The sequence below is a fragment of the Mastomys coucha genome, unplaced genomic scaffold, assembly GCF_008632895.1.
Source record: "Mastomys coucha isolate ucsf_1 unplaced genomic scaffold, UCSF_Mcou_1 pScaffold6, whole genome shotgun sequence".
Classification (NCBI taxonomy): domain Eukaryota; kingdom Metazoa; phylum Chordata; class Mammalia; order Rodentia; family Muridae; genus Mastomys; species Mastomys coucha.
Genome location: NW_022196912.1, coordinates 85,853,589 through 85,864,039, shown reverse-complemented (window position 1 = coordinate 85,864,039; position 10,451 = coordinate 85,853,589). Strand labels below are relative to the sequence as shown.

Below are 10,451 nucleotides of genomic sequence, written 5' to 3'. Positions count from 1 at the left end.
ATGTATCTGAAAAGGTGAAACTAGAAAAGCACACGAAAATACATGATAAACTTCATAGCATTCAAAATGTCTTTTTCTCCCGAAAGTCTCTAAAGAGACTTTTTTTTTCCCTCTGAGACAGGGTTTCTCTGTATAGCCCTGGCTGTCCTGGAACTCACTCTGTAGACCAGGCTGGCCTTGAACTTAGAAATCCACCTGCCTCTGCCTCCCAAGTGCTGGGATTAAAGGTATGGGCCACCACTGCCAGGCTCCATAGAGACTTTTAATACTTACTTTACATTAAAGTAAGTAACTGAAATACCATTAAGAAAACAATTCTCAATTACCTAAGCACCAACTTTAGTGTTAATTAGGTATGACATAAGCATTTAAATAAAATAAATTGTCAATTTGAAGAGGCTTCTATTATCTGATTCTTCAAATATACTGTATAATACATATAATGAAAAAATATAGTGTGGACTTGGTTTAAGCTTTGAGTATCTATGCAAAAAAAGTTACATGGGGCATTTCCCTAAAATGTAATGTGTAAGCTTGCTTTATTTATTTACTTATTTTCTGAACAGTTTACATGCCAGGCAAATGCTCTACCACTGAGCTATCACGCAGCCTTCTTTCTACTTAAAAACAATTTATTAATTTCATTTAAAAATAGGTACCTCAAGGGGCTGAGGAGATGTCTCCTCAGTAAAGTGCTTGGCAGGCAAGCATGAGGAATTGAGTTCAGTTCCAGTACCCATATAAATAAAGCTGGTGCAATGGCACATTCCTGTAATCCCAGGGCTGAGGAGACAGAGACAGGAGGACCCAGCAATGCCATGGCCAGCCAGGCCAACTGAATCATGACACCCTGTCTTGAATAGTAAGGTATGAGGCCAAGGCTACAACTCAGTTGGGAGGATTACTTACTTAGCATGGTGGAGCCACAGGCTCAGTCTCCCGCACTGCATAAAAGCAGATGTGCAGTACGTGTGTGTAGTCCTACAACTTGGAGCTAAAGGCATGCGTTGACACAGGCTAGAGTTATCTGGGAAAAGGGAGACTCAATTGAGAAATGCCTCAATAAGATCAGGCTATAGGCAAGTCTGAAGAGCATTTCTTAATTAGTGGGGCTGGAAGAGACTCAGCCCACTGTGGGCTGGTAGTCCTGGGTTCTCTAAGGAAGCAGGACGAGCAAGCCATGAGAACAAGCTAGTGCGTAGCATCTCTCCACAGCCTCTGAATGAGTTCCTGCCTCCAAGGTTCCTGCCCTGACTTCCCTCATCAATGGGCTGTCACCTGGAAGTGCAAGCAAAGTAAACTCTCCCTCTAGGTAGCTTTGGTAATGGTGTTTATCACAGCCACAGATGCCCAACTAAGACAGACGACGGGACCAGGGTGCGGGGAGTAGCCGTGATGAGCTGGAAGGCCACTGAGTGTGAAGAGCTCAAATGGGCTGTTCTACTTAGAAGACTGTGGAAAGCAATGCAGGTGATGGAGGCTTGGTCAAGGCAGGATCAGAAGTTTAAGGTCAGCCTCAGCTATACAGCAAGTTTGAGGCTAACTTGGGCTTCACAAGACCTCAAAAATGACAAAAATAAGTGAAAAATAAGATGGATAAATGATTAAGAAAGAAACTGGACTGCTGGCCTCTACAAATATCCATATATATACACATGTGCACACAAACATGTATACATACATACATACAAGCAAAAATAGGTACCTCGAAATACTTGAAAAGAACACGAGTAAGTGTCTCTCTGAAGTGGGAAGGACATAACACCGACTCAATAACCACAACCCGGCGGTCTCTGGGATTCACTAACAGATGCCTGAAAAAGGATAGTTTTGTTTTTAAAAGAAAGCAAAGATCTGTACTTTTTTGGGTAAGTAATATAATTTAAGAATAAAGTGTTTTTCATATGTTAGATGCTTTATGACAAAAATATGTCTTTATTTTATTATTCCAGGAATATGATGTTTCTGAGTTCTTAGACTGTGCCAAGTGCTGTAGCAGGAACTAAAGCCATTATCATTACCACTATGAGCCACTAAACAGATGTCTTCTTTTGTTTAATACATTTATTGCCCACAAAGTACTAAAAATGATCTTGATTGTTTTCCTATTCGTGTGGATGCATATGCACATAGCTGAGCAAACATATGCATTCTATACTTGTTCTTTAGTGTGCTCTTTGCATTTTTCAATACATCTTACTTTTCTGAATCACTAGATATGGAACAACCCCCACCCCATTTTGCTGCTTAAGACAGAACTCAGAGTTAATCAGCAAATGCTCTACCACTGAGCAAAAGGCCTCAGACCCCAATAACTGCAAAATGTTTCACCACGTAGATAGCCAATAATTTACTTATCAATCCTTCCTCGCCCCTCAATCAAACTTGATTGAGTTTTTATTTGCATACTGTCAATCCCTTTTATTTATTTTTTTTAGATTTATTTATTATATGTAAGTACACTGTAGCTGTCTTCAGACACACCAGAAGAGGGCACCAAATCTCATTATGGATGGTCGTGAGTTACCATGTGGTTGTGGGATTTGAACTCATGACCTCTGGAAGAGCAGTCAGTGCTCTTAACCGCTGATCCATCTCTCCAGCCCCCAATCCCTTTTATTAATGGACATTTGATTTGCCTTCAACGTTTTCTTACAGTTTTCAATTTTCTAATCTTCAAGTATGTTTTTCCAAAGGCTAAAGACAGAGATGACAAGATGGCTCAGGGGTGAAGGCACCCGTGGCCAAGCTTGAGTTTGACTCATGGAACCTGTGTAGAAGGAGAGAACTGATGCCCACAATGTACCCTCTGACCTCCAAACACCTTAGGTACAGGAGACATGCACATCCACATACACATTCTTTTTTTTTTTTTTTATTTGTTTTTTGAGACAGGGTTTCTCTGTGTAGCCCTGGCTGTCCTGGAACTCACTCTGTAGACCAGGCTGGCCTCGAACTCAGAAATCCATCTGCCTCTGCCTCCCACAAATTCTTAAAATAGTTTTAAAATGCCCAAAGGTTGAAGATAAACAAAACTGGTGATGGACTCCAATTTTCTTTTTTGCATCAGATGCAATAACCAAGTGTTCCTATAACTGGCACTAGAGGGAAAAAAACCTAACTGCTGAAGTTAGGATAAAAACCAACCCTGAAATAAAGTTTCATCTTACCTGAAATACAGTATGTGGATGAATTCCTTTAGGTAGGAATATAATTCTTCTGTATTGATATTATACTGAACAACTTTGATTGGCTGTAAAAAATTAAAATGATTTCTTATATTAACAAAATTTTGTGCTTTTTATTTACTAATATATTTCCTCATAATAAATGAAATTTACAATGAGAATATAAAAACTAAAGACTGATTAACCTTGGCTATAGCTCAACTGGGAGACTTGCATAGCATGTACAAAGCCCTGGGTTCAACCCAACATTGCATAAATGCATAAAACTAGATGTGGTGGTACATGCCTAAAAACAGGCAGAAGACACAAGTTTAAGGTCATCAAGCAAACCTGAGTGATACAAAACTTTACATCAAAAATAACATCAAAAAAACCCCAAACAAAACAAATACCCCCCACAAAGGGTAATCTCTTCAATTAGGAATTTCAAAGAACTGGCAATGGATAAACAGAAGGTAATTTTGAATTGTATAAATAGAAGCCTGTGTCTACAGAAAGTATACAGAACAGTGCTTACAAGCTTTTTGTCTTACTTCATCTGACTTATCATTTGAGCACTGCCTAAGAAGCATTAAAGAGGGCTGGAGAGATGGCCAAACAGGTAAAAGCACTGGCTGCTCTTACAGAGAATCTTGGTTCCCAGCAAGTGCACAGTAGCTCACAAGTGTAACAGCAGTTCCTGGGTATCTGACGCCTTCTTCTGGCTTCTAAGAGCACTGCATGTTTGGAGGGAACTTGAGTATGTGCAGGTAAAACTCATGCACATAAAGTAAAAATAAATCTCAAAAACAAAGAAAAACAAAAGGTAGCAAAGGCTTCTTTATTCTAGACTTAGTTCATTTCCCGCATTATATGATTGTTGCACATTGTGATTAAATTCATGCCATATAAAATTAGCTCTCAATAAAGTTGACTGAAAACTCTTGAAATTATCTTACTTATTTGTCTAATTTTTACATCTTATTACTTATTAATACTAGTGTGTGTGCACATGTGTGTGTGTGCATGCTTGCATGTATGCTATATGAATGTGTCACAGCTCTTGGGTAGAGACAGGATGACAACTCTGTGGAGCTGGTTCTCTTTCTACCCTTATGTGGGTTCTGGGTATAGACCTCAACTGCCAGGCTTGCTCAACAAACACCTTTACCTACTGAGCCATCTTGCCAGTCCATAGTTTTCTGATTTGTTTTTAAAAGAAAAAAATACCTTAGATAGGCCAGCTCTTTTTATCACACTAGGAATTATACATCGTGGACCAGTTTCTCCTGCGAATCCACACCTGCAAAGAAATGGAAAATTACATGCTCAACTTATAACTGTTTTCTAAATATCTGCCAAAGAAACAATGGCCACAAAAACATCCAGAAAGATCCCTGATGCACTTAAAGGGTCAAAGAAAAAAAAATAAAAATAACATCTATTGATAATTTTACATCACACATCAAAGGAAGAAACAAAGTATATAAAAATTTTTATACTGAAATAAGCCAGTGTCTCATTTTAAGGCAGATTCATTTTCCCCCACTTTAACAAGACATTTATTTTTACAACCCTGGATCTACACTATGTAACTTCCTTCAAACAGTCCTGCATCACTCAATGAAAGGATGTGAGAAGCGCAGTTAGGTGACTTAGCGATTTTGCAGCATCATAAGAGTGTACTTATATAAACCTAGAAACACAGTGGGCTGCACATAGTGGGCTGCACATAAAGTTATGTGTGTGATTGTTGTCAAACTACACACTTTTAGAACATGTTGCTGTACTAAATACTGCAGGCAAATATAACTCAAAGGTGTTTGTATACCTAAGTATATAAAAACATAAGTATTTGTCCATTAAATTCATCTAAACATGGAATAATAGGAATTACAATCATTCAGAATAAAGAAATTCTGGTCACTGACAACTTACATATGATACTGAAGAGCCATGACATCATATATGAGATCTCTCATTGACAGAAATGTCATTCACTACATGGCACATGAATAATCTCATCATCCTATTGTTAGTTTTAATATTAGTAAAGTAATATTACTAATAAATTAATTGCTAGCATGTTATTTAAGACTGTTTTTTTTTCTTTAATCATTTTATGTGTTTAAGTGTTGTGCCTGTGTGTATGTATGTGTGCTATATACATGCCTGGTGATCATAGAGGTCATTAGATTCCCTGGAACTGGAATTGTGAGGTAACTGTGAGCCATCTGACATGGGTGGTGGGAACTGAACACAGGTTCTTTGTAGAGTAACAAGTGCTTTTAACCACTGAGCTTGCTCTCCAGCCCCACGACTATCTTCTTAAACTATGAGAATCTGACAGTTAAAATCATTTCATATATAGTGAACTCAAACAAGCTTACCATTCACACTAGAACATGCACTGCCAGTTTTTATTAGTATTTATTTTGTGTGTCTAGTGTGTGGGAATGAATGACACAGCACACATATGGAGGTGAGAAGACAACTGTGGGAGTTGGATCTTTCCTTCCGCTTTAAGCCAAGCATGGTAGGCACGGGTACAATGCTAGCACTCAATAGGGCAGAGGCACTAGGACCAGAAGTTTGGGTCAGCTTGGGCTACATTGGATACTGTTACAAAGAAAAGGAAAAGAGAAAAATTAGTAGTCAGTGCCACATTTCTTTGAGTTTTGGCACACACAGACACACACACACACACAGTTGCAAAAATGACCATAATGTAAATTTAACCCTAAATCACACCTTCCCCCATCTCCTGGTTACTGTTCTCCTGTGCCCAAGCATCATCTCTCTCCATTTTCACTTCAATGTTACTTATATTCAGTGCTCCTCAAAGTCCTCAAGACACATTGTAATGATGTAGCTTAAGTTCTGCCCTTGAAAACTTTTATGTACCTGTTTTCAATCATGCCCCTATATAATAATTTATATTTTCAATGTATAGCCACAATTATTTTCAGGCAGTAATCTCTACTTATCACATTAATATTTTCTTTAAAAGTAAGATATGAATATGGGAGCGTCAGAGAACGAGAGAATAGAACTATGTTTAATCCAATTCTGTAGCTTCTAAGGACCAATTTTTAAGTATGTTCTTGTGACCATTTATTTAACAGTTACTTAACATCTATTACAGGTTAGGAAGTACTTAAAATATGTAAAAAAATAATTCAAACATCTGTTTTATATATAACTTCACCTCATAAATACATACGTATCGTATATATGATGGAACTGTCAGCTTTCTGGAGCCTAGTATATATTTCATACACATCACCACCTCATATATACACATACATGATGTAATTCTGTGTTTCTCTTATAGAGTCCAATACAAAGACTCTTAAATGGATCGTCCAAAGAAAACCATCCATCAACCTCTCATACTGTCCAGATGTTCCAAGGTTTGTGAATTTGTGCCTTCCGTCTCTACCTTTGACTGTTTCTTTGAGGACTACTACTTCAGTGTTTACAAACTGCTTTATAAAGTGCCAAATGTCGGTGGAAGAGTATAAAGTAACCAACAGAATTTCCTGTCTTAGCTCTATACAGCTTCACGTCTTCATGTGCCCCGGCTCCCTAGCTGGTTTTCCTACACTGGTGGGGGAACAATCTATTTCCAGAACCAACGGGGCTCCATCCCATAAATGTTTTTGTTTTGTTTTGTTTTTGTTGTTGTTGTTGTTGTGGTTTTTTCGAAACAGGGTTTCTCTGTGTAGCCCTGGCTGTCCTGGAACTCATTCTGTAGACCAGGCTGGCCTCGAACTTAGAAATCCATTTGCCTCTGTCTCCCCATAAATGTTTTACGATGGAAAGAGTCAGCAAGTGTTACGATTCGATGGTTGCTTTCCTATCTGACCCAGCCTGAGGTAAGCACAATCCGGGTCATCGCTGTCAAACCTTGAAATGATGGCCCCTCTTCACCCTAGGCAGGGGTCGGGTGGGGTGGGGAGATACCGTTCGGGCTTCTCTGGTAGTCCAGATCCTACTCAGCCCACTAGATCCTCAAGGCTCGCATCCCCCAAGAGAGTCCTCCTTGACAACACACTCATCCCCGACAAGGCTTTGCCTTAAGGCATGGGTGCGAACGAACATTAGCGGGATCGCCGGGCGAAGGTCCCGATGCCCAGGGGGCCTAAAGACAGTTGCCGGTCCGAGACCACCGCACTTCCCTCGGGCCCACAGCCGCCCACGGCCACTCACTTGGTGAAGGCTTCTCCTAGGTCGATCACGACCGCTGTCTTCTCGCCGCCGCTCCCGAGGCCCTCGTAGAGCGGCATCGTTGAGAGACGGACCCGAGAGACGATGAAGTGGTTCGCCTGGCGAGGGGCTGCCTCTGCGCGGGGGCGGGGCGGGGTCCTCGCACAGCAGAGGACCCGGCCTGGCCAAGGAGAGGCCTGACGACGCGGAGGCCGAGGCGGTCAGGCGCGCCGGGCACCTCAGGGGGCGGGGCCTCCCAGGTCCTCCCACCCAGCGGCCTGGGGCGCCTGCGCAGCGCGGTGGGGCTCTTAAGCAGTTTGGGAGGGAAGACGGGAACTCAAAATCTCTCATACTCCGGTTCCGTGTTGGACGTTTATCATGACATTTAGCCGTCGTAATGAACACACAAGATAAGAGTCTGCTCAGAGGAGATTGGCTTTCGCTCTTCCCGAAGCGGTTCTAGAAACGGATCCTAAGATTTAAATTCAAAACTTGGGCCGGGCGGTGGTGGCGCACGACTTTAATCCCAGCACTTGGGAGGCAGAGGCAGGCAGATTTCTGAGTTCGAGGCCAGCCTGGTCTACAGAGTGAGTTCCAGGACAGCCAGGACTATACAGAGAAACCCTGTCTCGAGAAAAAAAAAAACAACAACAACTTGGATTGAGGAGGTGGAAACACTCCTTCCATGTAATTACAGCAGTATTTGTGGTGGTTTAAATGAGAATGGCCCCCTTAGGCTCATCTATTTGAATGTTTAGTCACCTAGGAGTAGAACTGTTTTGGAAGGATTTGGATTTGACCTTGGAGGAGGTGTGTCACTGGGAGTGGGCTTTGAGGTTTAAAAAGCCCACAGTAGGCCCAGCTGCCCCTTCCCCTCCACCTCACCCTGCGCGCCTTGTTGCCTGGCAATTAGGATGTAAAGCTCTCAGCTACTGCTCCAATGCCATGCCTGCCTGTTTCCCACCTCACCCCACCCCTGTGATGATCAATTAACTAAAACTAAGCAGGCACCCAATTAACGCTGTTATCCTGGAGACTGATTGGATTTCCAGAAGAAGAGAGACTAAGTGTCAGGGTGGCAAGGTGCATAGATATGATCAAAGCACACTGTATATACAGGAACTTGGGAACAAATAAAAATTTAATGAGGAGAGTATCGTGGTGTTTCAGCAGGAAGAGAAAAAGAATGGACACAAAACAAATATATTCCTTAATAATCTCAGATGTTTGAATGGAATCTCTTGAAGATTTTAAAAAAAGATTAAGGGGCATAAAAAAAAAAAACCAACCCTGATTTATTTCTCTTGCTGATTGAAAGCTAAGAATGTTGATCCAACTGAGAAGACTGTGCCCAGACAACCTGCAAAAGAGCCATTTTCTCATAGGCCATCTGACAAAAATCTCAGCACTGGGCAAGGTGATGCTGTTTGAGTAGTTGGTCAGAGATGTCCGAGAAACTCCAAACAAGCTTTGCTGTGTCTCTCGATCGATTTCCAGAGGTTGAGGATAAGTCCTTATTGCACTTTAGACAGAGCACCCAGAGGTTCTAACCAGAAAGCCTCCTTCTGAGAACTAGCTTTCCTTGTACCAGAAGGCTCCATACAGCTTTCAAAGAAGGGAAGCAACCAGTAGTGTTACCCAACTATGATGTCCATAAACACATAGACACGCTGGAGAGAGAGAGAGAGAGAGGGAACGTGTATGTGTGTGTAATGAGATTAAAGAAACAGGCCGTGTGAGTGTGTGTGTGTGTGTGTGTGTGTAATGAGATTAAAGAAACAGGCCGTGTGTGTGTGTGTGTGTGTGTGTGTGTGTAATGAGATTAAAGAAACAGGCCATGTATGTGTGTGTGTGTGTGTGTAATGAGATTAAAGAAACAGGCCATGTATGTGTGTGTGTGTGTGTGTGTGTAATGAGATTAAAGAAACAGGCCATGAATTTAAGAGAGAGCAAGGGTGTTGCATTAGAAGAGTTAGAAGGAGGAGGGAAAAGAAAAGAGGTGAACAATGTATTTGTATTTTAATTTGAAAAATGAAAATAATAGCTGGGTGGTGGTGGTGCACGTCTTTAATCCCAGCAGTTGGGAGGCAGAGACAGGTGGATTTCTGAGTTCGAGGCCAGCCTGGTCTACAGAGTGAGTTCCAGGACAGCCTGGGTTACACAGAGAAACCCTGTCTCAAAAAAATAAAATAAAATAAAATAAAATAAAATAAAATAAAATAAAAAATAAAAGGACTGTTTTCTGAGGAATATTTCAAACAAAGATATTAAAACAGCCAATAAACTATGTCAAGTCTGAAACATGCTTAACCTCTGTGACCTTTGATCTTCATCTTCTCAGTCCTCCTTTCTCACTGCAAACCTGTGAAATACTGCTTATGGAGTCACCTAATAGTCTCATTACAAAGGACATTCTTCAGAGAAGAGAAATAAGCAAATGCATTTTCAATTAATTTTAAGACCATCATCAAATTTATTTATAAATTATATCCTTAAGACAATCTAACTTTAAAAGTCACAGAATCATGCATGCATGTGTAGCTATGGTTAAGGTTATTTAATAACCCAGGTTTTACCTGGGTTATTTAATTATTGATTTGCCTTTTTTTTTTTTAGAGGTAAGATCTCTATAACCCAGAGCTGGCCTGGAATTCACTTTATAGCTCAACCCAGCTTCAAACTTGTGGTGTACCTTCTGCCTCGGTGCCCTGAGTGATGGGATTAAAGAAATGAGCCACCATGCTCAGCTCTCCTGGGTCTGGGTCATTTCTTTTGGGGGTGGAGGTTGAGATAGGGTCTCTACATAGCTTTGGCTGTCCAAGAACTTCCTGTGTGGAGCAGGCTGGCCTCAAACCTACAGAGATCTGCCTGCCTCTGTCTCCTGAGTGCTAGGATTAAAGGTGGACACCACCATCCTGGCTCATGTATCTTCCTGGAGATCTTGTTCAGAAGTTCTGACTGGGAGTATATCTGCTGATGCAAGGTTGACTGAACATCATTTCTCCCCTGTAGGGGAAGGTCTTTGTTTGTTTTATCTAAGGGATACTCATGGGGCTGGTGAAAGAGTAAGGGGAC

The 10,451-nt window shown here is 41.2% G+C and overlaps 1 protein-coding gene across 2 annotated transcripts in view; it reads right to left on the bottom strand.

The window, feature by feature from the left end:
* Positions 1 to 7,608, bottom strand: part of Actr10 (actin related protein 10) — a 29,983-nt gene extending 22,375 nt beyond the window's left edge. The window contains exons 1-4 of one of the 2 annotated variants that reach the window (XM_031356444.1): positions 7,380 to 7,608; positions 4,398 to 4,470; positions 3,171 to 3,253; positions 1,706 to 1,814 (exon numbers count right to left, since the gene is read on the bottom strand). In XM_031356444.1, the coding sequence (XP_031212304.1) occupies positions 1,706 to 1,814; positions 3,171 to 3,253; positions 4,398 to 4,470; positions 7,380 to 7,456 (342 nt within the window). In that variant the 5' untranslated portion in view covers positions 7,457 to 7,608. Of the gene's footprint in view, positions 1 to 1,705; positions 1,815 to 3,170; positions 3,254 to 4,397; positions 4,471 to 5,105; positions 5,806 to 7,379 lie in introns of those variants that run through there. The other variant, XM_031356446.1, reaches the window with a different exon arrangement.
* Between the last annotated feature and the right edge of the window lie 2,843 nt (positions 7,609 to 10,451).